Source organism: Schistocerca serialis, chromosome 3 (genome assembly GCF_023864345.2).
Source record: "Schistocerca serialis cubense isolate TAMUIC-IGC-003099 chromosome 3, iqSchSeri2.2, whole genome shotgun sequence".
In the NCBI taxonomy this organism is placed as follows: domain Eukaryota; kingdom Metazoa; phylum Arthropoda; class Insecta; order Orthoptera; family Acrididae; genus Schistocerca; species Schistocerca serialis.
In genome coordinates, this window is record NC_064640.1 from 499,918,941 (window position 1) to 499,942,342 (window position 23,402).

The 23,402-nt window shown below is 43.1% G+C and overlaps 1 protein-coding gene across 5 annotated transcripts in view; it reads right to left on the minus strand.

The window, feature by feature from the left end:
- LOC126470386 (carbohydrate sulfotransferase 5-like) overlaps nt 1-23,402 on the minus strand; it is a 329,795-nt gene that overhangs the window by 94,466 nt on the left and 211,927 nt on the right. For all 5 annotated transcript variants that reach the window (XM_050098216.1, XM_050098219.1, XM_050098218.1 and 2 more), the window contains one exon: nt 12,687-12,837. In XM_050098216.1, the coding sequence (XP_049954173.1) occupies nt 12,687-12,837 (151 nt within the window). The remainder of the gene's footprint in view (nt 1-12,686; nt 12,838-23,402) is intronic.

A 23,402-nucleotide genomic window follows, 5' to 3' on the forward strand; every position in this document is an offset into this window, starting at 1 on the left:
ATTGTATAGACTGTATTGCTTAAGAAGTACTTTTTAACTGCCTTTTAAAAAATAAGTTTTATAATCTCTTTATTCTACTTAGGAAATTTATTCTAAAATTTTAAGCACTGCTAGTTTTCTGTTTAATTTTCTCAGTTCAGCGTGGATTTTTTTCTATAGTCGTAACTAGAGATGTGTTTCCAGTAATTATGAAGGTTCTTGTATTCATATGATGTAATGAATACCCTCAATATTTTCAACTTATCTTTACAATGGCTCTGACTACTATTTTTAGTTGTTTCTATGTTTAGTTGTTTCACCATTCTAATAGTGCTTCTTTTATAGTTTGAGGGCTGTGTTCATATCTGTCTGTACATGTATTCAGTAATTGAGATTTGAGTGTGCATATGGACAGTATGTAACTAAAAGACACTGAATGTTACACAGTGAATATAGGACTCTAAATGAGCAAGGATATTCTATTTGCTAGTATCTTTGCAAAAAAACCACAACTGACAATCTAATCAATGTTAATTCCTCGATATTTTGTTTTGATTATGCAGTCTACAGAATTAACATTTACACTTGATGTAACAGTGATGTTTACCTTCTATAAATTGAAAGTCACGGCATTTGTTTCCTTTGTGCTCAGGGTAACTTTATTGCATACTGAAAAATTGTAAACTTTCTCTAAGCTTTCATTTACTTTCTCTGGAAGGAATTCTCTCGTTATTTTGCAGTGACTATGTTTGCCATGATCAGCAAAGATAATTTTTCCCCATAAACTAACATTCTGGTTCTGATAAATGTTTCACCACGAATTGGACATTACTTGAGGCACATGTTATTTCCACTCTTTGTATTGTATCTCACAGGTATGATTGGAATCAATGAGCAAAATCTCTTATTCCTAAGGACCCCGGCTTATTTCTGATCAACAGTAAAACATTATGATATTGCAGAGCCTGTGTTGTTCCCAATTACGATGCAATGTTCCTTCGGACATGCACGCTTGTCCGACGGAACAGGCACTGCAGCTGTTATGAAATACATGAAATGTATTCGCAGTTGGGACTATAGCCAACCATCGGCTGCAAAATGGAATGATGACAGTGAAAATTTGTGTCTGACTGGAACTTGAACTCGGACTTCCCGCTTAAGGCGAGTGGACGCCTTAGCACTATGCTATCCGAGCATCACTCACCGCCAGACCGAAACTTTCATACGTCATCAACCCTATGTCTACAACCTGTACTTGTACACCCATTAGATATATTTCCGTACAGGGGACAAATTTTATTTGAAAGTCGCTCACCTGGTGTCAGCGGAGAAATACGATACAGCAGTGCCCGTGTTATTCCGAATTATGATGCAATGTTCCTTCGCGCATACAACTTAGGTACTGCAATATCGTATTTATCCGCACCGGGCAATTGACTTTCAAGTAAAATGTCTCCCTGTACGAGAATATACATAATGGATATACGAGTACAGGTTGTAGACACATGGTTGACGACATACGGAAGTTTGGGTCTGGCTGTGAGTCGCGCTCGGATAGCCTAATGGTACGGCGACCTTTCGCGGTAAGCGGGACATCCGGGTCCACGTCCCAGTCCAGTACTAATTTTCATTGTCACCATTCCATTATGCAGATGACTGTTGTCCATATTCGCAAATGCGTATACATTTCAGTTAAGTACTGGACAGATCTGAAAGTATGTGAGATACACTTTATAGGTCTGGGATGATTTTCAAATACTTGATGTTACCCACTTGTTATGAGTTACTGCTATTGAAGTGCTTACTTTTGGATTTTTTTAAAGTAGCAAATATATGATGTTATTTGTTCCTGTTTTAAGAGTACATGAATGAAATATTCATAATTTCTTTTTACTTAAATTTCTGTTTTGTAATTATGGTATAAATTCATGTATTTTCTTTTCTTCTAGCTGAAATTTTCTTTGAAATTCAATGGCAAGGACTTGTGACTAAAATATTTTTATTTCTGTATATTGATTAATTATTTTGTGAAATTTCTGCCAGTTTTCCCTAAGTAGTTGGCAGGACAACTGGGGCAGCTTACTTCATACACTCCTCTGCTGTTGAATTTTTGGGTATCTGTTTTTATGTTGTGGACTAGTAAGGGTCCTAACTTATTATTAGTGTACAATGCAATAGCTACTTTTCTTGATGAGTTAGCTATTTTTTGTGATATGAGACCTATGTATCGGATATTGTCAAATATTTCCTCTTCTTTCTTAATGTGGCAATTTTTCGTCTTCTTTTTTGTGTGTTTAAATTATCAATTGTTTTGGCTTTGTAGCCAATGTTAATGGTAATACTTTTTATTGTGTCCAGTTCTGTCCTAAGGCCGTTACCTTCTAAGTGAAGTGAGTGTGCTTTGAGTAACATTGACCTACATGCAGCATGTTTGTGTGTGATGGCATGATGAGTTGTCTATTGTTACGTCTGTGTGTATGCGTGTTTTCTGTGGGAATTTCTAGCTTCAGAAGCTGCACATAGTCTTACGCATATGGCAAATTCCAATCTTTTCTTGTCGTCACAAAGCAAATTTATCATGAACAGACATTTTTAACGAATCAACAGCTTTCACCATCCACTTTGCATGATGGATAGCCCTAGGAGCAGAGAAAGTTACTTCATGAGACGGGGCTATGACGAGAGAGATCACAGCGAATTCTAAAACTACAATATGATCTTCTCTAGGGTATTGTTTCATCCAAGTATCCTGAAAAAAAATCGAGTATGTGAGACATACCGACCTAGTGCAAGTTTTCCTTGACATTTCTATGACGCTGTCTGTCCAGTCATGACTGGTAAACGACACAGGTCTAGTAATAAAGTAATATGCTGTATTACAGTCTGGTATTCATTAATGCTGATCCCCAAGCAAAAGTTTTGACATATTTCTAAGACTGAAACCTGTGTCTCTCAATTCTCATTTTTGAATCGATGCTTTTTCCCATTTAATCTCCATTTCCCACATACACAGAGTGGTACTTAGAAGCACGTTTAATTTACATATCCGCAAATTGTATAAGAAAACTACATTGACGGGGAAAAATCGCAACATTTGGAGGTCTGTTGTGTTTTCTGTTGAAAGTTGGTTCTGCCTCAGTGTCAGTGATGGTCATGTGTTGGCTAGAAGGAGGCAAGTTGAGGTCCATCAGCCAACCTATCTGCGTGCTAGACACAATGGACCTGCACCTAGAGTTACGGACTGGGGAGCGATTTCGTATGGCAACAGCATCACTCTCATGGTTATCCCATGCACCGGGATAGCAAATTTGTACGTCTACATCTACATCTACATGGATACTATGAAAATCACATTTAAGTGGATGGCGGAGGGTTCTTCGAACCACCTTCACAATTCTCTGTTATTTCAGTCTCGTACAGCGCGCGGAAAAAACGAACACCTACTTCTTTCCGTGCGAGCTCTGATTTCTCTCATTTTCTTATGGAGATAGTTTTTACCTATGTAGGTCGGCGTCAACAAAATATTTTCCCATTCGGAGGAGAAAGTTGATGATTGAAATTTCGTGAGAAGATTCCGCCGCAACGAAAAACGCCGTTGTTTCATTGATCATGTATCATTTCAGTGACACTCCCTCCCCTATTTCGCGACAATACAAAACTTGCTTCCCTTCTTTGAACCTTTTCGATGTACTCCGTCAATCCTATCTGGTAAGGATCCCACACCGCGCAGCAGTATTCCAAAAGAGGACGGACAAGCGTAGTGTGAGCAGTCTCTTTAGTAGATATGTTACATTTTCTAAGTGTCCTGCCAATAAAACGCAGTCTTTGGTTAACCTTCCCCACAACATTTTCTATGTGTACCTTCCAATTTAGATTGTTCGTAATTGTAATTTCTAGTTATTTAGTTGAATTTACGGACTTTAAATTTGACAGATTTATCGTGTGTCCGGAGTTTAACGGATTCCTTTTAGCACTCATGTGGGGTGACCTCACACTTTTCGTTATTTAGGGTCAAATGACTCTGAGCACTATGGGACTTAACTTCTGAGGTCATCAGTCCCCCAGAACTTAGAACTACTTAAACCTAACTAACCCAAGGACATCACACACACCCACGCCCGAGGCAGGATTCGAACCTGCGACCGTAGCGGTCGCGCGGTTCCAGACTGTAGCGCCTAGAACCGCTCGGCCACTCCGCCCGGCTATTCAGGGTCAATTGCCAACTTTAGCACCATACAGATATCTTTTCTAAATCATTCTACAATTTGTTTTGATCTTCTGATGATTTTACTAGTCGATAAACGACAGCATCATCTGCAAACAACCAAAGACGGCTGCTCAGATCGTCTCCCAAATTGTTTATAATTATAAGGAACAGCAAAGGGCCTTTAACAATGGCTTGGGGAACGCCAGAAATCAAGTCTGGTGATTCGAATTGTTGTGCTGCCATTCCCGTACAGCATTCCAGAGAGTACTTTCCAACAGGATAACTCTCGCTCACATACCGCAATTGTAACCCGACATGCTCTACAGAGAGTGGAGGTGTTGGCTTGAATTGCTCGATCACTACATTTATTTCCAGTTGAGCACGTATGGGACATCATCGGACAACTCCAGCGTCATCGACTACCGGGACTAACCGTTCCTCTATTGACCGACCAAGAGCGACAGGCATGGAACTCCAACGCACAAACTGACATCCGGAACCTGTAGAACACACTGCATGAACGTTTGCATGCTGGCATACAACATTCTGGCGGTCACACCGGTTATTAATTAATAGCATTTCACATCTGCAATGCTTCGTCTCGCTTTTACATTAACCTGTGATCTTGCAATGTTATTCATTTAAATATGTCATACAGACAAATGTATTCCAGAAATTTAATTACTCTACATTAATTATTTGTTGGAGTCGAGATTTTTTTCCGTCAGTGTATTAATGTTTGTGTTTCAGATGGCAGTATATTTCCAGTTATTTGACGTGAGAATACAAAAACGAATAACTTACCAGAGCCGGCCAGAGGGGCCGTGCGGTTATGGGCGCTGCAGTCTGGAGCCGGGCGACCGCTGCGGTCGCAGGTTCGAATCCTGCCTCGGGCATGGACGTGTGTGATGTCCTTAGGTTAGTTAGGTTTAAGTAGTTCTAAGTTCTAGGGGACTGATGACCACAGATGTGTTCGCGCCATGTAACCTAGCTCAGGCGGTCGCGGCACTGGGGTCGGCACGGCTGAACATCCCTGTCGGTACCTTGCACAACCTGACTCTTTTTCTGCACGTCTCGCAGCGGTCCACGCTGCAATAAGTGGTTACAAAGGCTTCTGACAGGCAGTCATATTAATGTGACTGGGAAGTGTAAGCGATGCTTGTAATGTTATCCTTAAGGGTCACTAATTTTTTGACCGGTGAGTTTCTGTTATCTACCATAAATTAAATGAGGACATTATACTTGCTACATCTGCAAATTTCACCCAAAAGTAAAATACTGCTGCGATTGTCCTCGTTGGGTCCTAAGAAGAAATGACTTGGCTTGCTCTGCCTTGACCCATTACATCAAATGAACAATGTGATCTGCAGAATGAGATGGCATTCTGTTACGATAATTCAATTAACTACCTATTTACATTAGACAATAAATGGATTTATCGTGCACAAGTAATATTTTGTAATATGAATTGTCTGGAGTTTCATACTGTGAAGGCCTAGAGGCACACTTTCCCCTTATCTTGTAGAAGTTGATTTCCACACAGCACATTTTTATATGGAATGGAAACAAACTGGGTTGTTTGCCCGAGAGAAACGATGATTTTTTTTTTAAAGTGTCATATAAGAGACTGCTATACATAAAAGTGAATTGCTAAGTTTGCTAAATTCATATGTAATACCTGCAAATTTTGGTAAAGGGAATAGATTGGTATGGGTGAATCTTGATTTGTTCAAATTTTCGAACAGATGAGATGCACAATTGTTTGTTAGGAATATCATATGACGGATTTCTTACAGTTCATAAAAATAGTATTGTTCTACCGTTAAACAATTTTTATTTAAAAACTGCACTGCTAGCCAGATAAGTAGTTCGTATAGGCTCTGTACCATCACTTAACGGCTGTTTATTATTGAATAAACGAATCACTGTAAATATGGGACGTTCTGAGCGCCCAATTACAGTTTCTTCTGAAGACATGTACAGGTACAGAGAATGGTAACGTGAAAGAAGATAGTTGCATTAAGACTCATGAGATGCCTGTGAGAGTGAGTGTCTTCTATGCATGGGTACATAATAATCAGACTGAAGTTATGTATATAAACAAAACGAGTGCACAATGGCAGCTGTAATTATTGGCCACAAACCAAAAATCCTAGAAATAGAACAAGTAAAAGTCATGTTGCGAAAGCTGAAAATACTCTAGTATCGCTATGTGACTATCGACGAAACATGGATTCCTTATCACAGAAAGGCCGTTACCATAAATGATAGGGTGCCTAAAAAAGGCGAATATCGATCCACCGACGGTAAATATGATACTGACTGTTGTTTTGGTCCCACAGGGTAGAAGAATTATTTACTATTTGTGAAATGTTAAAATAATGACTGGTTGTTATTGTGCTGCGTTAGTGGACAGGACTTTTGATGTCTTGAAGGAAAAGCTGTTGCCAGCTTTTAACTCCGAAGAGCAATCGGCTGCAGGCAAAACCAGTAGTTGTCTATAGAGGTGCAACAACACTGAAGCGTTGCCATACAGATACATACAAAACCACGTCACGTAGGTGAGGTAGTTGCACGAAACAGCCACACCACGCCCTCTGCAGCTGTCAGGGGCCTTCTTTTACCGATTCCACAATAATATAGCATAAACGATGAAAGAAACAGACGAAACGGGCAGCAGAACAGTTTACCATCCACCCTGCTCCCCAGATTAGGGTCTGCAAAACATTTTATGTTTCTTGAGCTCCAAAAATGACTTAGACAGAAGTAATTTTCGTTGAACGAAGAAGTTATCTGAGTTGTTAAGAAGTCTTATTGTGGAGTTCGAAAGGCATTTCTTTTCTGGAGAAGATAAGAAATTGGATTCTGCGAAGGTCAATGCGGTGAGCTAAATGGAGATTATGTTAAAAATAGTTTTCGTTATTTACAATTTTTTAATCAAGTACGCGGGGGTACCCAAAAGAAACTGAACTTATTTTTTTAACTTATTTGTTTACATTTTAAGCACAAACCTTCAATCCCCTTCGGCCGGCCGGGGTGGCCGAGCGGTTCTGGGTGCTTCAGTCTGGAACCGCGAGACCGCTACGGTCGCAAGTTCGCATCCTGCCTCCAGCATGGATGTGTGTGATGTCCTTAGGTTAGTTAGGTTTACGTAGTTCTAAGTTCTAGGGGACTGATGACCTCAGAAGTCAAGTCCCATAGTGCTCAGAGCCATTTGAACCACTTCTTTCAATCCCCTTCAAAGCACTGTGCACTTGCACTAACGTGCTTGTCTAATCTTTTGTCGGCTCCTGCATCGCATTTTTCTTCACCTCAGAAACATCAGCAAAACGCTTTCCTTTCACGTTTCTTTTCATTCTAGGAAACATAAAAAGCCGCACGGGACAAGATCGGGGAAGGGGGGGAGGGAGGAAAAGGGGCCATACCATTTTTGGACAAGAACTGTAGTACAGACAGGGCTGTGTGAGCAGGGCCATTGTTATGATGAAAGAAAAAATAAAAACCAGTCACCCGACTGCCACAAGCCAGGCCGCTTCCGCCACACACTGTTGCGCAATCTTTTCAATACTTCCAAGAAGAAAGCCTCGTTAACTGTCTGACTCTGTGGAACAAGCTCTGAATGGACGACTCCTCTCACATAGACAAATAAATCAGCTTTGTTTTAACGTTTAATTTCACCTGGCGAGGCGAATTTGAAGTCTTCCATGGCTTGACTATTGCTTTGATTCAGGATCGTAAGCATAGCACCAAGTTTCGTTACTTTTGATGATTTTCGTAAAAAAGTTTGAATCATTTCTGGACTTTTCATTCAAAAGATCTTGGTGGTCTTCTTTCAAAGCACAGCATGCTTCCACGCACCATTGTTTTTGTTCGTCAGTCATCAGCCGTGGCACGAATTTGGCAGCCATACTTTTCACTCCCAAATCTTCAGTCACAGTTCGCTGCACTGAACACAAAACATTTGACACTATAAATTCTGCCGGAACTAGTCCTGATTTTCTTCAGCGACGGCATTCGACTTAGACTCTGGAATGTCCCTTGTAAGGGCTCCTAGCAGCAAGACGAGTGCTACAAAAGCTCTGCACACCAAAAAATTACCAAAAAGAGCAAGGACGATTAAGCGTTTAGGCTCCTTCAAAAACGTCATTAGAGACGGAGCTTGAGCTCGGATTGGACAAAGACTGGGAAGGAAATCGGCTGTGTCCTTTCAAAGGAACCACACTGGCATTCGCCTTATTCGATTTACGTAACTAACGGAAAACATTAGTTTGGATGGCTGGACGGGGATTTGAACCCTCGGTTTTCCCGAATATGGGTCCAGTGGCTTATCAAGTGCGCATCTCGATCGATTTTAACGAAAGGCAATACGTCTACGAACATAAAATGCAAAGTTAAAATTCAAATGGCCACTGCTGAGATACTTATGTGGTATACTATGTAACTGTTAAAGTAAATGGCATCAGTATTGTTGAGGAAATTAAATAAGTGTGTGAATATGCTCTGAAACAATTTGTCTTGAATGGAGGGTAGTCCAACACATAGCAGAGTTATAACATTCAGAGATCCAATTACTGCTTCTCGTTCCGTCTCCGTCTTCTCTCCTGCCCTCTCCTCTGCGCAGCATTTTACGCTGGATAAAGGCATGGCTAGAAGAATGAGATTCAAGTGTGAAGAAGATGGAAATGGAGCGGGCGGTGTGTGTACGGCCGTGGACTCCACTGCCGACACGGAATTCAGCCACTTGTCTAGCACATGGTTACACACAGCGGAAAACGCCTTTACCAAGGGGGAAAAATGTTCAGAATTTTATTTACAGAGAAATTCTCAACTTATTATTTCAGGAGTTTTCTGAAATCTACGCAAGAAATATGTATTGACAACATAAAAAAGAATGACTTCAACGTTCGGGTTTCTGCAAGAAGTTTCTGAGGCTGAGTGGAGGGGCACAGTAGTTAAGGAAATTGATTCTTACTTGGGAAAAGCGAGGTTCAAATCCCCGTTCGACCACATATAACCAATTTAAGGTTAAATTCCTTCCACGTCTTTGCGTGCCGCATTCTTGTGCACTATCTCAAACGATCTCGGTTTCATCTCTCATCGTCCTCGAACTTAAGTAGTTTTAAAGAATAAGGAAAAGACTAGATTTCTTCCTTAGGCAATCTGAAATAACTGTAAGAAATCGTTTTCGCAGGTATTCACTTCAAACTGTGCATGCCCATTAGTATATAATAGCCCACCGTGCTGCTGTTCTTGCATACTTTAGATTTTGTTAACGAATAAGTATGTACAGACTTTCGATGGAGTAGACAAAAAAAAATGAAGATATATCTTGCATTGAAGTGGAAAATACGATGTAGGAGATTGTATAGTAACTGTTACTGCAACGTATAACAAACAAATATTATGGATTTTCTACCTGAATCGAAATCTCCTATTCCGTCCTGAGTTATCCGAAATTTGCGATGGCATATAGTTTTTTAGCAATGTTTATTCTCATTTCGGTCGTACAGTGCGAAATGCGTGGTCTTAATATAAGTACTTTCAATTCGTAAATATTTATGAAATTATACTCCTTTCCAAATTTGTTTATAATATTATTACAAATTTTTGTGAATTGTTAAAGCCGGCCGTTGTAGCCCAGCGGTTCTAGGCGCTTCAGTCCGGAACCGCGCTGCAGCTACGGTCGCAGGTTCGAATCATGCCTCGGGCATGGATGAGTGTGATGTCCTTAGGTTAGTTAGGTTTAAGTATTTCTACGTCTAGGCGGCTGATGACCTCAGATGTCGCTTGTGAGCTACGAAAGAGACACCAATGTTTTCTTGTTTATCAAAATACGCATTCGTACATGTACTCGGCACTTAAAAATGGACGTGCGTCCGATACTTATCATCGCTTAAAATTAAATTAAATTCAGAAGTTATCCATTTTGGTCTTCAGTCCTGCATTGTCTTCTTCCATACTGATATTATTATTGTTGCAATAAAAGAGAGAAAATATTGCGCCGGCCGCGGTGGTCAGCGGTTCTAGGCGCTCAGTCCGGAACCGCGCGACTGATACGGTCGCAGGTTCGAATCCTGCCTTGAGCATGGATGTGTGTGATGTCCTTAGGTTAGTTAGGTTTAAGTAGTTCTAAGTTCTAGGGGACTGATCACCACAGATGTTAAGTCCCATAGTGCTCAGAGCCATTTGAAACATTTTTAGAGAAATTATTTTCAGGTGGCCTAGTAAAATGAAGAGGTACTAGTTTCATGGGAGCACATGCCGCCATATTCAGCTAAAACAAAAAAAGAAAAAGACTGCCAAATATTTGTATATTTGTGGCTAGGAGTGAATTTCTTCTATTATGTCTACACTGGAAATGGTACTGTTGTGTATGGCGACTCTTGCATGCACGCACGCACGCACGCACGCACACACACACACACACACACACACACACACACACACACACACACATACATACATACAGAATTGATTACTGGGCATAAAAGCTGGTAGCAGGCACTGAGATAATTATAAGCGTACAAAAGGATATTGAGCTGTTAATTATCACGTGCTATGATGATCAAATCGAGATAATCGGAATGCAAGTCAGTGGGAATAAGGGGAACTGAGACCAGTTTAAGTAGCATTAATTGTGACATTGAAATACACCTCAAATATTGCAACAACTTACACAAAAAGAATGAAGCACCCAGAAGACATGGTCGTGTGTCAAGGTAATTTTATACAACAACGTGAGAACAAATACACTCACCGTAAGGCTTCCGGTCGACCACGTCTGACCACCACAATGGAGAATCGCCGTATTGTGCACCACATACATCTTAACCTCTTCTTCACATCTGCACCTGCCATCCGAGAACAATGTCGGACTTCCTTCAACGTTTTGTGTCATCCTTCACCACTGATCGGAACTAGAAGCGGCATGGCAAGGCAATTACAGTCCGCCGCGCGGGGTAGCCGTGCGGTCTAGGGCGTCCTATCGCAGTTCGCGCGCCTACCGCCGTCGGAGGTACGAGTCCTCCCTCGGGCATGGGTGTGAGTGTTGTCCTTAGCATAAGGTAGTTTAAGTTAGATTAAGTAGTGCGTAAGCCTAGGGACCGATGACCTCAGCAGTTTGGTCCCATAGTCCTTACCACAAATTTCCAATTTTCCAATTATAGTCCCATCCGTAGTATGCTGTTAGCACCATAACACAAACTGTTTTGTTTGGAGTTGCGCCGGGACCGGGATACGTGGACTGCTGATGAATTGCGTCGCATTGTGTTCAGCGATAAATCGCGGTTCTGCATTACCCTGGATTGTCCGTCCCCGGTAGCTGAATGGAATCGATCAACAACGAACTTAAACGGATGTCTTACGACGTCCGCCCCGAGCAGATGCAACAAACAAAATCGAAAAAAATGAGATTTAAAAAAATAAAAAAATGGTCAGCGTGACGGATTGTCAATCCTCTGGGCCCGGGTTCGAGTCCTGGCTGGGTCGGGGAATTTTCTCCGCCCAGGGACTGGGTGTTGTGCTGTCTTCATCATCATCCTATCATCCTCATCGACTGCTGGTCGCCGATGTGGCGCCAGATTGAAAGACCGGCGAACGGCCTGCCCGACGGGGGGCCCTATCCATACGATTAAATAAATAAACTACCCTGGATGACTCTCGTCGAGGAGTATGGCGGCGATCTGGAGACAGATCCGGCTCTTCCAATTGTTTTGACGAAGCAGTGCGGTATGACTCGTGGTGTCGTGGTGTAAGTCGCCATAGGATATGATTTCAGGTCGACGCTGGTAGCGACTGAAGGAACAATGGCGGCGTAACGGTATGTCACAGACATCCTGCGTCCTCTTGGGTTACCTCTCATGCGATTGTATCACGGTGCCACTTTTCTACAGAACAATGCTCATGCACACATGGCACGTGTGTCTATGAACTGCCTGCGTGATGCCGAGATACTCCAGTGGCCAGCAAGATCCCCACACCTGTCCCCGATAGAACACGTGTGGGATCTGCTGCGACTTCAACTCCATTCGAGTGCCAGTATGCAGGATACCCAGGACCAATTACAACAGTTATGAGCCAGCTTGCTTCAGGAGAGGAAACAAGAGTTTCATGACACCCTTTTAAACTGAATTAGTGCATGCATCCTGACCAGACGGTGTGCAGCATCACACTGATAAGTAGGCTCATAATGTCAAGTTCTTTGTAAATTTGACTCGATTTTGTAATCACTGAAATAATATCACACATCCTCATAACCTGTGAAGTTTTATATCGTTTCTTCCTACCGCTCTGGGTGATTTACTTTTTCTCGGGCATGCAAATAAAAGTGGTCAGTTTCGGAACTGAGGACGTGATTGCTTGTAAAAATCATCCAGTTTGAAACTCTACCATGGCATCGTCACCCCCTCCCATCAGAATCACCACTCCCCCTCTCATCTTCCCTGTTCTCGACATTCTCCAGCCTACGGAACCGCTAATGTGGAGTGGGGACTGGCCTCACCTGAATGGTGCGTCCGATGTCGATGAAAGGGGTGCGCTCCATGTTGGCGGTGCTGACGAGTCTCTGGCTGGCCAGCAGCATCAGCACGCCGATGGAACAGATCAGCGCCACGCCGCACACGCTCCTGCGCCGCGACATCCCCTCCGCCTGCCTGCAACGCAAAGAAACACTTCGCTACTCTCTCTGGCCTTCTGCTAGACTGCTAAATCTTCGCATACGCTACTGATGAAAGGATCGCTTGTACCTAGCATGTAATTGATTCAATTTGATATTAGACTTCGATAGAATTCAAATACGTAATTGTTTTGGAGATGCCTGGTGAACTTAAAATGGGAAGCCGGAAAAAAGGAAGAAAATAAATAGACGATGACGACGAAGATGACGACGACGACGAGGTTCTACACTCGAGAGTGCTTCGGTAAATTTCAATCTTCTAAGTAAAGAAAGGAGGTTAAGGGTTAACGTCTTGTCGGCAACAAGCTTGTTAGAGGTGAAACACAGTCTCGGGTTTGACAAGGACGGAGCTGGAATTCATTTGCAAGATTTCAAGCAAACCATTAAGATATTCGCCGTACATTATGCAGGAAAACTGCAGTTAAATATAGACAGCCGCACCGATTTTTTGAATCCCGCCCATCACGTTTTGCGAGTCCATTATATGTCACGTGGCTTCGTTATTACTGTACAAAACTGTAAAACAGCTTCAATGGCTCAATCGTCAGTTTCACACAGAGATCAAAAAGACGTCATGGAACAAATAGAATGGCGTAGAGAGAGTCATATTCTTTATTTACAGTCGCGAAAGAGCGAGGAAAGGGAACGACTAACAACTTTACGAAATATCTTCCACCAAATCAGGGCTGTGATTTAGTGTGAATTAGTTTCTTGAGAGGTAATAATGGGGACATTGTCTTGTTTTTTGCTCAATGCTCGTTTAGTAAACAATAGTGTAATATTTAAGCAACGTTACATTTATTGAACTTCGCTTAGATTTGCCTGTCATAGATAACGCAGAAAAAACTCTCTATAGTCTCTACACTACTTTCCACAACGAATGAAGACACTTTTTTGTTAATTTTGCTATCGGGGAAACTTGTTAACAACTATCGAGCGAGGTAGTTCAGAGGTAAAGGCAAACGCAGTGTTCAGATACCATCTGGCCTTCCACATTTTAGTTTTGCGATGTTAGCGTTAAGTCTGTTAAGGTAGAAACCGGCATGGTTCCCCCGAAAAGAACTCGGCCGTTTCCTTTCCTAATCCTTGCGCGATCTGAGTTTTACTCCGCGTCTAATGACCTCATCGTCAACTGGACGTTAAACGACAATCTTTCTTCATGTCATGTTCTTCGCCACGGAAATGTAAACCACAGCGTAAAGAATTAACTTCTGGAGCAATGAATATCTTGAGACACAAGTTACAGTCCGAAAAGGACATACATAATGTGATCAAAAGTATTCGGACACCCCCAAAAACATACGTTTTCCATATGAGGTGCATTGTGCTGCCACCTACTGCCAGGTACTACATATCAGCGATCTCAGTAGTCATTAGACATCTTGAGAGACCGGAATGGGGCACTCCGTGGAACTCACGGACTTCGAACGTGGTCAGGTGACTGAGTGTCACTTGTCATACGTCTGTACGCGAGATTTCCACACTCCTAAACATCCTTAGGTCCACTGTTTCCGATGTGACAGTGAAGTGGAAACGTGATGGGACACTTACTCCACAAAAGCGTACAGGCCGACCTCGCCTGTGGGCTGACCGAGACCGCCGACAGTTGAAGAGGGTCGTAATGTGTAGTAGGCAGACATCTATCCAGACCATCACACATGAATTCCAAATTGCATCAGGATCCACTGCAAGTACTATGACAATTAGGCGGTGGGTGAGATATTATGTGAGGTCCTTAGGTTAGTTAGGTTTAAGTAGTTCTAAGTTCTAGGGGACTGATGACCATAGATGTTAAGTCCCATAGTGCTCAGAGCCATTTGGACCATTTGATTTGGTAGATGAGATAACTTAGATTTCGTGGTCGAGCGGCTGCTCATAAGCCGCACATCACGCCGGTAAATGCCAAACGACGCCTCGCTTGGTGTAACGCGCGTAAACATTGGACGATTGAACAGTGGAAAAAGTTGTGTGGAGTGACGAATGACGGTACACGTTGTGGTCATCCGATGGTAGGGTGTCGATATGGCGAATGCCCGGCGAACGTCATCTGCCAGCGTGTGTAGTGCCAACAGTAAAATTCGGAGGCGGTGATGTTATGGTGTGGTCGTGTTTTTCATGGAGGCGGCTTGCACCCCTTGTTGTTTTGCGTGACACTATCACAGCACAGGCCTACATTGATGTATTAAGCACCTTCTTACTTCCCTCTGTTGAAGAGCAATTCGCGGATGGTGATTGCATCCCTCAACACGATCTAGCACCTGTTCATAATGCACAGCCTGTGGCGGAGTGGTTACACGACAATAACATCCCTGTAATGGACTGGCCTGCACGGATAGAACACCTCTGGGATGTTTTGGAACGCCGACTTCGTGCCAGGCCTCACCAACCGACATCGATACCTCTCCTCAGTGCAGCACTCCGTGAAGAATTGGCTGCCATTCCCAAGAAACCTTCCAGCACATTATTATTATTATTTAGCGTATGTGGTTTTCAAGTACAAATGGTTTCATGTTTAAATACATACAGACAGATAAAGATAAAATCAACATACATTATAACACATAAATAATGTCTCGTCTTATGGACATTCAATTAAGGATAAAGTAGGCATACACAGGTTGTTACAATAAGGTATCTTTTCATAGATAAGATAAAATTATCATATAGAAATTGTTGCTATGAGGTCATCCAGGAATCACATATATGGAATCTATAGAGTCTCTTTAAAGTTCTACCTCTAGGTTTTCCATCCACTCGACGGCTGCAGGGGAGGCTGCATAAAGTTCTCGAATAGATCCTTTAAACGCACGTTTAGGGCATTCCTGAATGATGTGCTGGATCGTTTGCTCTGTATGTCCACAACCGCACTGTGGTGAATCTCTTATGCCCCATCTGCAGAGCATCTCGCCACTTCTGCCATGACCAGTTCTGAGTCTATTGAGTATAGCCCAAGTTCTTCTTGGCAGGTCTGTACCAGGTAGGTTTCCACCAGGTGATATTTCATTGCAGTTCTTGCATAGTCCAGTCTGAGACCATTCATTTTTCCATGAATCCACAGCATCGTAAGACGTAGCCATAAGGTTTTGAGCTGTTCTCCATGGTGGTCTTCTAGATCTTAGTCGGGAAAGATTTGGGGCAATGTCCTGATGGATTGGAAGGTTGGTATTGGAGGAGATTTTACGCCATTCATTAACTAAGGCGGTTTGCCGCCTAAGATATGGTGGAGCTATACTGCAGAGAACAGGAAGCCAAGGTAGTGGGGTGGATTTAATGGTCCCAGTTATGGTTGTCATGGTATTGTTTAGTTGAGTATCCACTTTAGACGTGTGGCTGCTGTTAAGCCAAACAGGGCTGCAATACTCCGGAACAGAGTATACCAGCGCTACAAAAGAAATCTTCAGAGTATGTACATCAGCTCCCCAGCTAGTATCGGCGAGCTTTTGAATAATATTATTTCTTGTACGTATCTTAGCAGCAGTATCTATTAGGTGTGGTTTAAATGTAAGCGATCTATCCAATTTACTACCAAGATATTTTGGGTTTGGGTTATGCTTTAACTTTCTACCAGCAAGGGTAACGTCAAGGGACGGGGTTGCCTGTTGGTTGTTTAAATGAAACACTGTAACTTCTGACTTTATTGGGTTAGGAATTAATCTACAAGATCTGAAATATTTACCCATTACTCCGAGGTCTTGGTTAAGGGAGTTTTCACACTGTTCAAAACTTTCATGTTGACAGCCAGGGCCATGTCATCTGCGTAACAGAACCTCCGCGCATTTGTTGTTGGTATGTCGCTTATGTACACATTGAAAAGTAATGGTGCCAATACGGAACCTTCTGGTAAGCCGTTGTTTGAAACAATGGTTCGACTCTTCTTTCCTTCTAGATGAACTTCACATGATTGAACGTATGCCTGCGAGAGTGGGAGGCTACGGGTGGGCCAACACCATATTGAATTCCAGCATTGCCGATGCAGGGCGCCACGAACTTGTACCGATGCAGGGCGCCACGAACTTTTAAGTAATTTTCAGCCAGGTGTCCGGATACTTTTGATCACATAGTGTATAATTTCACCGTTTGTGTGCACCTGTCAAGCGTTGCGAGGTACCTCTAAAATGTGAAATCATGCATTTGGATAAGGAGAGTAGAAGCGAATGAACCTCAAGCCCCAGACGTCTGAGGCAGAGTTGGCAGGAAGTCATTGGTGTTATTTTGCTACTTACTCTCCAGATTTGTGTGGCAGCACAGGAACGTCCCAAAGATCCTTCGCACATTCTAAAAACTTCGACTATGTCAAATGAATAATAAAGAAGATACGGAAGGGGGAGATATGGGGGCGGAAGTTTGCGTACGTGAAATACGAAATTCCTTGCTACACAGGATGTCCAGAGAGAAATTGTGAATATTGAGGAATATGACAGGTACGATCACTCGAAGCAAAAAATTCTCAGCAGAAGAGATTTGTTTCGCAGTAGCGAACTATACTTTTTCTTACACTGAGCAATACTATGCTCTCAAAATATAGGAAGCAAAGAGCTTGCAGTAGAATAGATTTGTTCACAGCTCTTAAGATATGCATTTTACAGTCCCTGTTTATTAGACCTTTTGCTTCGAATGATCGTTCCCGTCATATCGCTGCATATTAACCATTCCTCGTAGGACACACTGTAAGACGGTGACGAGCTGGCATTCGTGGCGGCGGTGAAGGGGTATCAATGTTCATCTCCAGAATTCGACTGGTAAGAGGCGTGTGATGTGAACATACGGTACGGATTCGGAAATTAGAATGGAGTATAATCTCATAGTCTACATAACGGACGGGGAATGGTTAGGAGAAGAACACCAGCAGGAAGTCATAAAAAAAACACGGGCGCCGAAACTAGTGATCGCGTGAAATCTAACTCTTGTTTTCACGTAAAATTTAGGACTGTTCTTGTAAATGGGGAATTGAGAACTGTGACGTATATCGACTTCTGACGAGTCTCTCGCAAACACTACCACACATGTTACAATAATAAAAGAAAATACCTTCTAAATAAACATATTTGTCAAACAGTGAGACTGGATTGAGGATTCTGCAAGCAATGGAAAAAATGATCTAGATCTGCATTTGTACTCAGCAAGCCTCATTATGGTGTGTAGCAGAGAGTACCTGGTAGCACTACAAGTCCATTTCCTTCCCTGTAACACTCGCAAACAGAGGGAGAGGAAAACGAGTGTCTGTATGCCTCCGTACTAGCCCTAATTCCTCTTATGGTCTCTTTTAATCCTTAAACCAAATGTACGTTGACGACAGTGCAATCGTTCTGCAGTCAGCCGGTTCTCCAAATTTTCTCGACAGCGTTCCTCGAAAAGAGCGTCGCCTTCCATTCAGGATTTCCCATTTGAGTTCCCGAAGCATCGCCATAATACTTGCGGGTTTGATCTTGCAGCCCCGTTTGAATTGCTTCAATGTCTTCCTTTAATCCGACCTGATGTGGATCTCAAACACTCGATCAGTACTCAACAATGGGCTACACTAGTGTTCTGTTCGCCGTCTCCTTTACAGATGAACCATACTTTCCTAAAATTGTCTCAATATACCAAAGTCGACCATTCGGCTTGCCTACTACAATCCTTACATGCTCGTTCCATGTTCCCCCTGTTCCACTCAGCCGGCCGGAGTGGCCGAGCGGTTCTAGGCGCTTCAGTCTGCAACCGCAAGACCGCTACTGTCGCAGGTTCGAATCCTGCCTCGGGCATGGATGTGTGTGATGTCCTTAGGTTAGTTAGGTTTAAGTAGTTCTAAGTTTTAGGGGACTGATGACCTCAGAAGTTAAGTCCCACAGTGCTCAGAGCCATTTGAACCATTTTGAAAGTAATTGATTTACGTCACAGAAGTGCATGCCACGAACAGAATACTCACACTTGACCAGCTCGTGTTGTCTTCTGAGCTCAACAGCATTTGGTTCATTTTCATTTTTCGTTGTCCTCGCTAAAAACCCAATGCCACTCAGCTACTCACTAATAGCCATATTTATTTTCATGTCAGATGATTGTAACAGCTGTCAAGAATAAACAAATGGCTTTCCTCAAGTTCTAGCTTCTTTGTCGTCTGAATTGATATCAAGATTTCTAGGAGGCTTTTTCTCCCGTTCGTTTTCGTCACATATTCGCGATGTTTGTGAAACGACTGTGGAAACAAAGCCTATGTCTGTAAGGTAATACCAACATTTTAGTAGAACAAAAGAAACCAAAGTAGTTCGCTATTAGACCAGGGGGCACGCGATGACAGCTCACCGAACCTCTGCCGAAGGAGTTGTTGGCTTGCGGTATCGGGGGACATGAGTTCAGCACACAGCATCTCGAACGTTAGTGTTGGCTTTCGAGACCACAGCCATTACATCTCCTTCAGGTAATTTGAACCATTTGTTCCACTCACGAATGGCGCGTGGCAAGAATGCCTGTCGGTAAGCTTCGTATTAGCTCTAATTTCTCGGTGTTTCGCATAGTGCTCATTTTGCGAGACATATGTGGTCGAAGTAGCTTGGTGCACGATTCTTAAGGGAATGTACTATCTCTAAATTTCAATAGCGAACCTTTACGTGATGCACAACACCTCTCTTGTAGCGTCTGGCACTGGAATTTTGTTAAGCATCTCCGTTTTGCTCTCGCGCCGACTAAACGATCCAGTGACGAAACGAGTCGCTCTTCGTTCCATCTTTTTAATATTCTTATACACACACAACAGCCATAAACATAGGCACTGGATCTACTTCCGTGGAGTGTGACGAATGTCTTCTATGATCATATACGTAATCTAGTACAGAACGAGACTTACCACTAAATGTCGAACTGATTCCAGTAGAACTCATTGACGCGTTTTTTTTAACAAGGTAAGTAATTTTAATTGACATTTCTGAATGTCGCAAGTGATGGACATTAGTCCATTCTGAATTCAGCTTTATTATACACTGAAGCGCCAAAAAACTGGCTTGGGCATGCGTATGCAAATACAGATATATGTAAAACGGCAGAATACTGCGCTGTGGTCGGCAATGCCTATATAAGACAGCAAGTATCTGGCGCAGTTGTTAGGTCGGTTGCTGCTCCTACAATGGCAGGTTATAAAGATTTAAGGAGTTTGGACGTAATGTTATAATCGGCGCACGAGCGATGGGACACAGCATCTCTGAGGTAGCGACGAAGTGGAGATTTTCCCGTCGACCATTTCAAGAGTGTACCGTAAACATCAGGAATCCGGTAAAACATCGAATCTTCAAACCTGCAGCGGCTTGAAAAAGATCATGCAAGAATGGAACTCACAACGACTGAAGAGAATCGTTCAGCGTGACAGAAGTGCAACCCTTCCGTAAATTGCTGCAGATTTCAATGCTGGGCCATCAACAAGAGTCAGCGTGCGAACCATTCAACGAAACATCATTGGTGTGGGCTTTCGGAGCCGAAGAACCACTCGTGTACCCTTGATGACTGCACAACATGAAGCTTTGCGCCTCGCCAGAGCCCGACATTCGCTGTGGCCGAGCGATTCTAGGCGCTTCAGTCCGGAACCGCGCTGCTACTACGGTCGCAGGTTCGAATCCTAGGGGATGGATGTGTGTGATGTCCTTAGGTAAGTTAGGTTGAAGTCGTTCTAAGTTCCAGGGGACTGATGAACTCAGATATTAAGTCCCACAGTTCTCAGAGTCATTTGAACTCTTTTTTGATGACCGAAAACATGTTGCCTGGTCGGACGAGTCTCGTTTCAAATTGTATCGAGCGGATGGACATGTACGTGTTTGGAGACAATATCATGAATCCATGGACCCTGCATGTCAGCAGGGGACTGTTTAAGCTGGTGGAGGCTCTGTAATGCTATGGGGCGTGAGCAGTTGGAGTGATATGGGACCCCTAGTACGGCTTGATACGACTCTGACAGGTGACACGTATGTAAGCATCCTGTCTGATCACCTGCATCCAACCATGTCCATTGTGCATTCCCACGGACTTGGGCAATTCCAGCAGCACAATGCAACACCCCACACGTCCAGAATTGCTACAGAGTGGCTCCAGGAAAACTCTTCGAAGTTTAAACACCTCCGCTGGCCACCAAACTCCCCAGAATGAACATTATTGAGCATATCTGAGATGCCTTGCAACGAGCTGTTCGGAAGATATCTCCACCTTACGGATTTATGGATAGCCCTGCAGGATTCATGGTGTCAGTTCCCTCTAGCACTACTTCAGACATTAGTCGAGTCCATGCCACCTTGTGTCGCAGCACTTCTGCGTGCTCCCGGGGGCCCACATGATATTAGGCAGGTGTTCCAGTTTCTTTGGCTCTTCAGTGTATTTCTGTGGGCCAATGACCTTCCTGCTGACATGGCATGATGTTGTTCGTGTTGCAGTGTTTTAACGGGTTCGTGTATTGTTTTCTTAAAGACAGATAGTAAACAGCCCAACATTTACACAGGTGTATATAGAAAACTGCCTAAACACTATACTTCGGCTGGATATTGCACTAAAGCAACGGCTACTAATCCAGCGTGCAGATTCAATCCGAGTCTGACACACATCTGTATGTCTGTTTATGTGTTATACTACACGAGCAGTTCTTTGTTTACTAGGTAATATTTTGCAGATTCCACATTTCTGTATTCTGTTTGTACCTGGAGAGCTCTGTTGTCTGGAGTAGCAGTTCACGATGAGTAGATGGCGTCAGACATTCTGTAGTGGTACGATATTGCAGTGTTTCTGATGTTAACAAGAACGATGCAACGTTCCTTCGGACATGTATGTATGTATGTATGTATGTATATCCGAATGAAGAGGCACTGCGGCGGTTACAGCCGTTATGAAATACCTGAAATGTATTTGCAGATGCAAATATGAACAACATCAGCTGTATAAATGAATGATGACAGCGAAAATTTGTGCCCGACCGGGACTCGAACACGGATTTCCCGCTTTACGCGAGCGGTCGCCTAAATCGCTTTGGCTACCCGTGTCGACTCACGGCCGGACCCAAACTTCCATATGTCGTCCTTCCTGCGTCACAATCCGTACTCGTACCCACATTATGTAATTCCAGCACAGGCGAGGAGATTTTAACTGGAAATTGCTGCCTGGTATCGGCGCATAAACACGATATTGTAGTAGCTTAGTTGTTAAGGAGAACGATGCAGCTTCCTCAATGAATAGTGAACATATATATGAGATTGGACAGTTCAGCTCAACGGTCACTGGTGTCAGTGTGGTTATATGGATACCTAAGAGTGGAAGAAGATCACATGGATGATAAAAATGAGCTGAGGACTGACCCATCTGTGTGACCTAAGCTGTTTTTAGCTTTCGTTAATGTCGTTTAGAATTTCGGTGCCAAGCCTTCATCGAAACGCACTCAGTTCTTACAGGTGACGAACTTAAGCAGGAAAACCTCAATCGCCATACATTTTTGAGCTATAGCTCAACTTACGACGCAAATGACCGCGAGCATTGCGCTTTCTGGCAAGTGGGAAAACTGAGGGCTAGTGTGCGCAGCAGCAACGTAGCCTACTTACACTTTAAATGAAGCAGGAGACAGAGCCTCGGGAATACAGTGCTCTTGGGATTGAAAAGACGTCGGAATTGGCTCAGGAGAACCTACAACTAATAGTAAGATCCTGAAGCTCGTGCTGTGACACTCTTTTGGCCGAACACCCTACTACTCGGCTCGTTTATTGATAACTGGGGACAATAAAATAATGGTAGTCCAACATGCAGTCGAATCCTAATCACACAGCATATGAAACGTACTTCCTAATGCTGCATTTGCACGCTTAACGACAAATCGTCAGTGTATTGTAGTTTTACAGAAATAAATTTGTTTCAGATGTCAAGAGTAACAGCAGAAATCACGGAATTATCGGTGGAAGGCGAAATGTCAGACAGACTTGAATAGTGTTTCCCGTGAAAGAGAGTCTTCAGGAAGGCGTTGTTGCACATCGTTAGACTCATGCAGGTCTTGTTACAAACCACAGACAAAATACTTCAGTAGACAGATCTAATTTCCTATGCTGCGATGCTGTATGAGGTGCATTTAAGTTCTAAGGCCTCCGATTTTTTTTCTAATTAACTACCCACCTGAAATCGATGAAACTGGCGTTACTTCTCGACGTACACATTTTTCACAACGCTGACGCCATGATTCCATGGCAGCGGCGAAGGCTTCTTTAGGAGTCTGTTTTGACCACTGGAAAATCGCTGAGGCAATAGCAGCAGGGCTGGTGAATGTGCGGACACATAGAGTGTCTTTCATTGTTGGAAAAAGCCAAAAGTCACTAGGAGCCAGGTCAGGTGAGTAGGGAGCATGAGGAATCACTTCAAAGTTGTTATCACGAAGAAACTGTTGCGTAACGTTAGCTCGATGTGCGGGTGCGTTGTCTTGGTAAAACAGCACACACACAGCCCTTCCCGGACGTATTTGTTGCAGTGCAGGAAGGAATTTGTTCTTCAAAACATTTTCGTAGGATGCACCTGTTACCGTAGTGCCCTTTGGAATGCATTGGGTAAGGATTGCGCCCT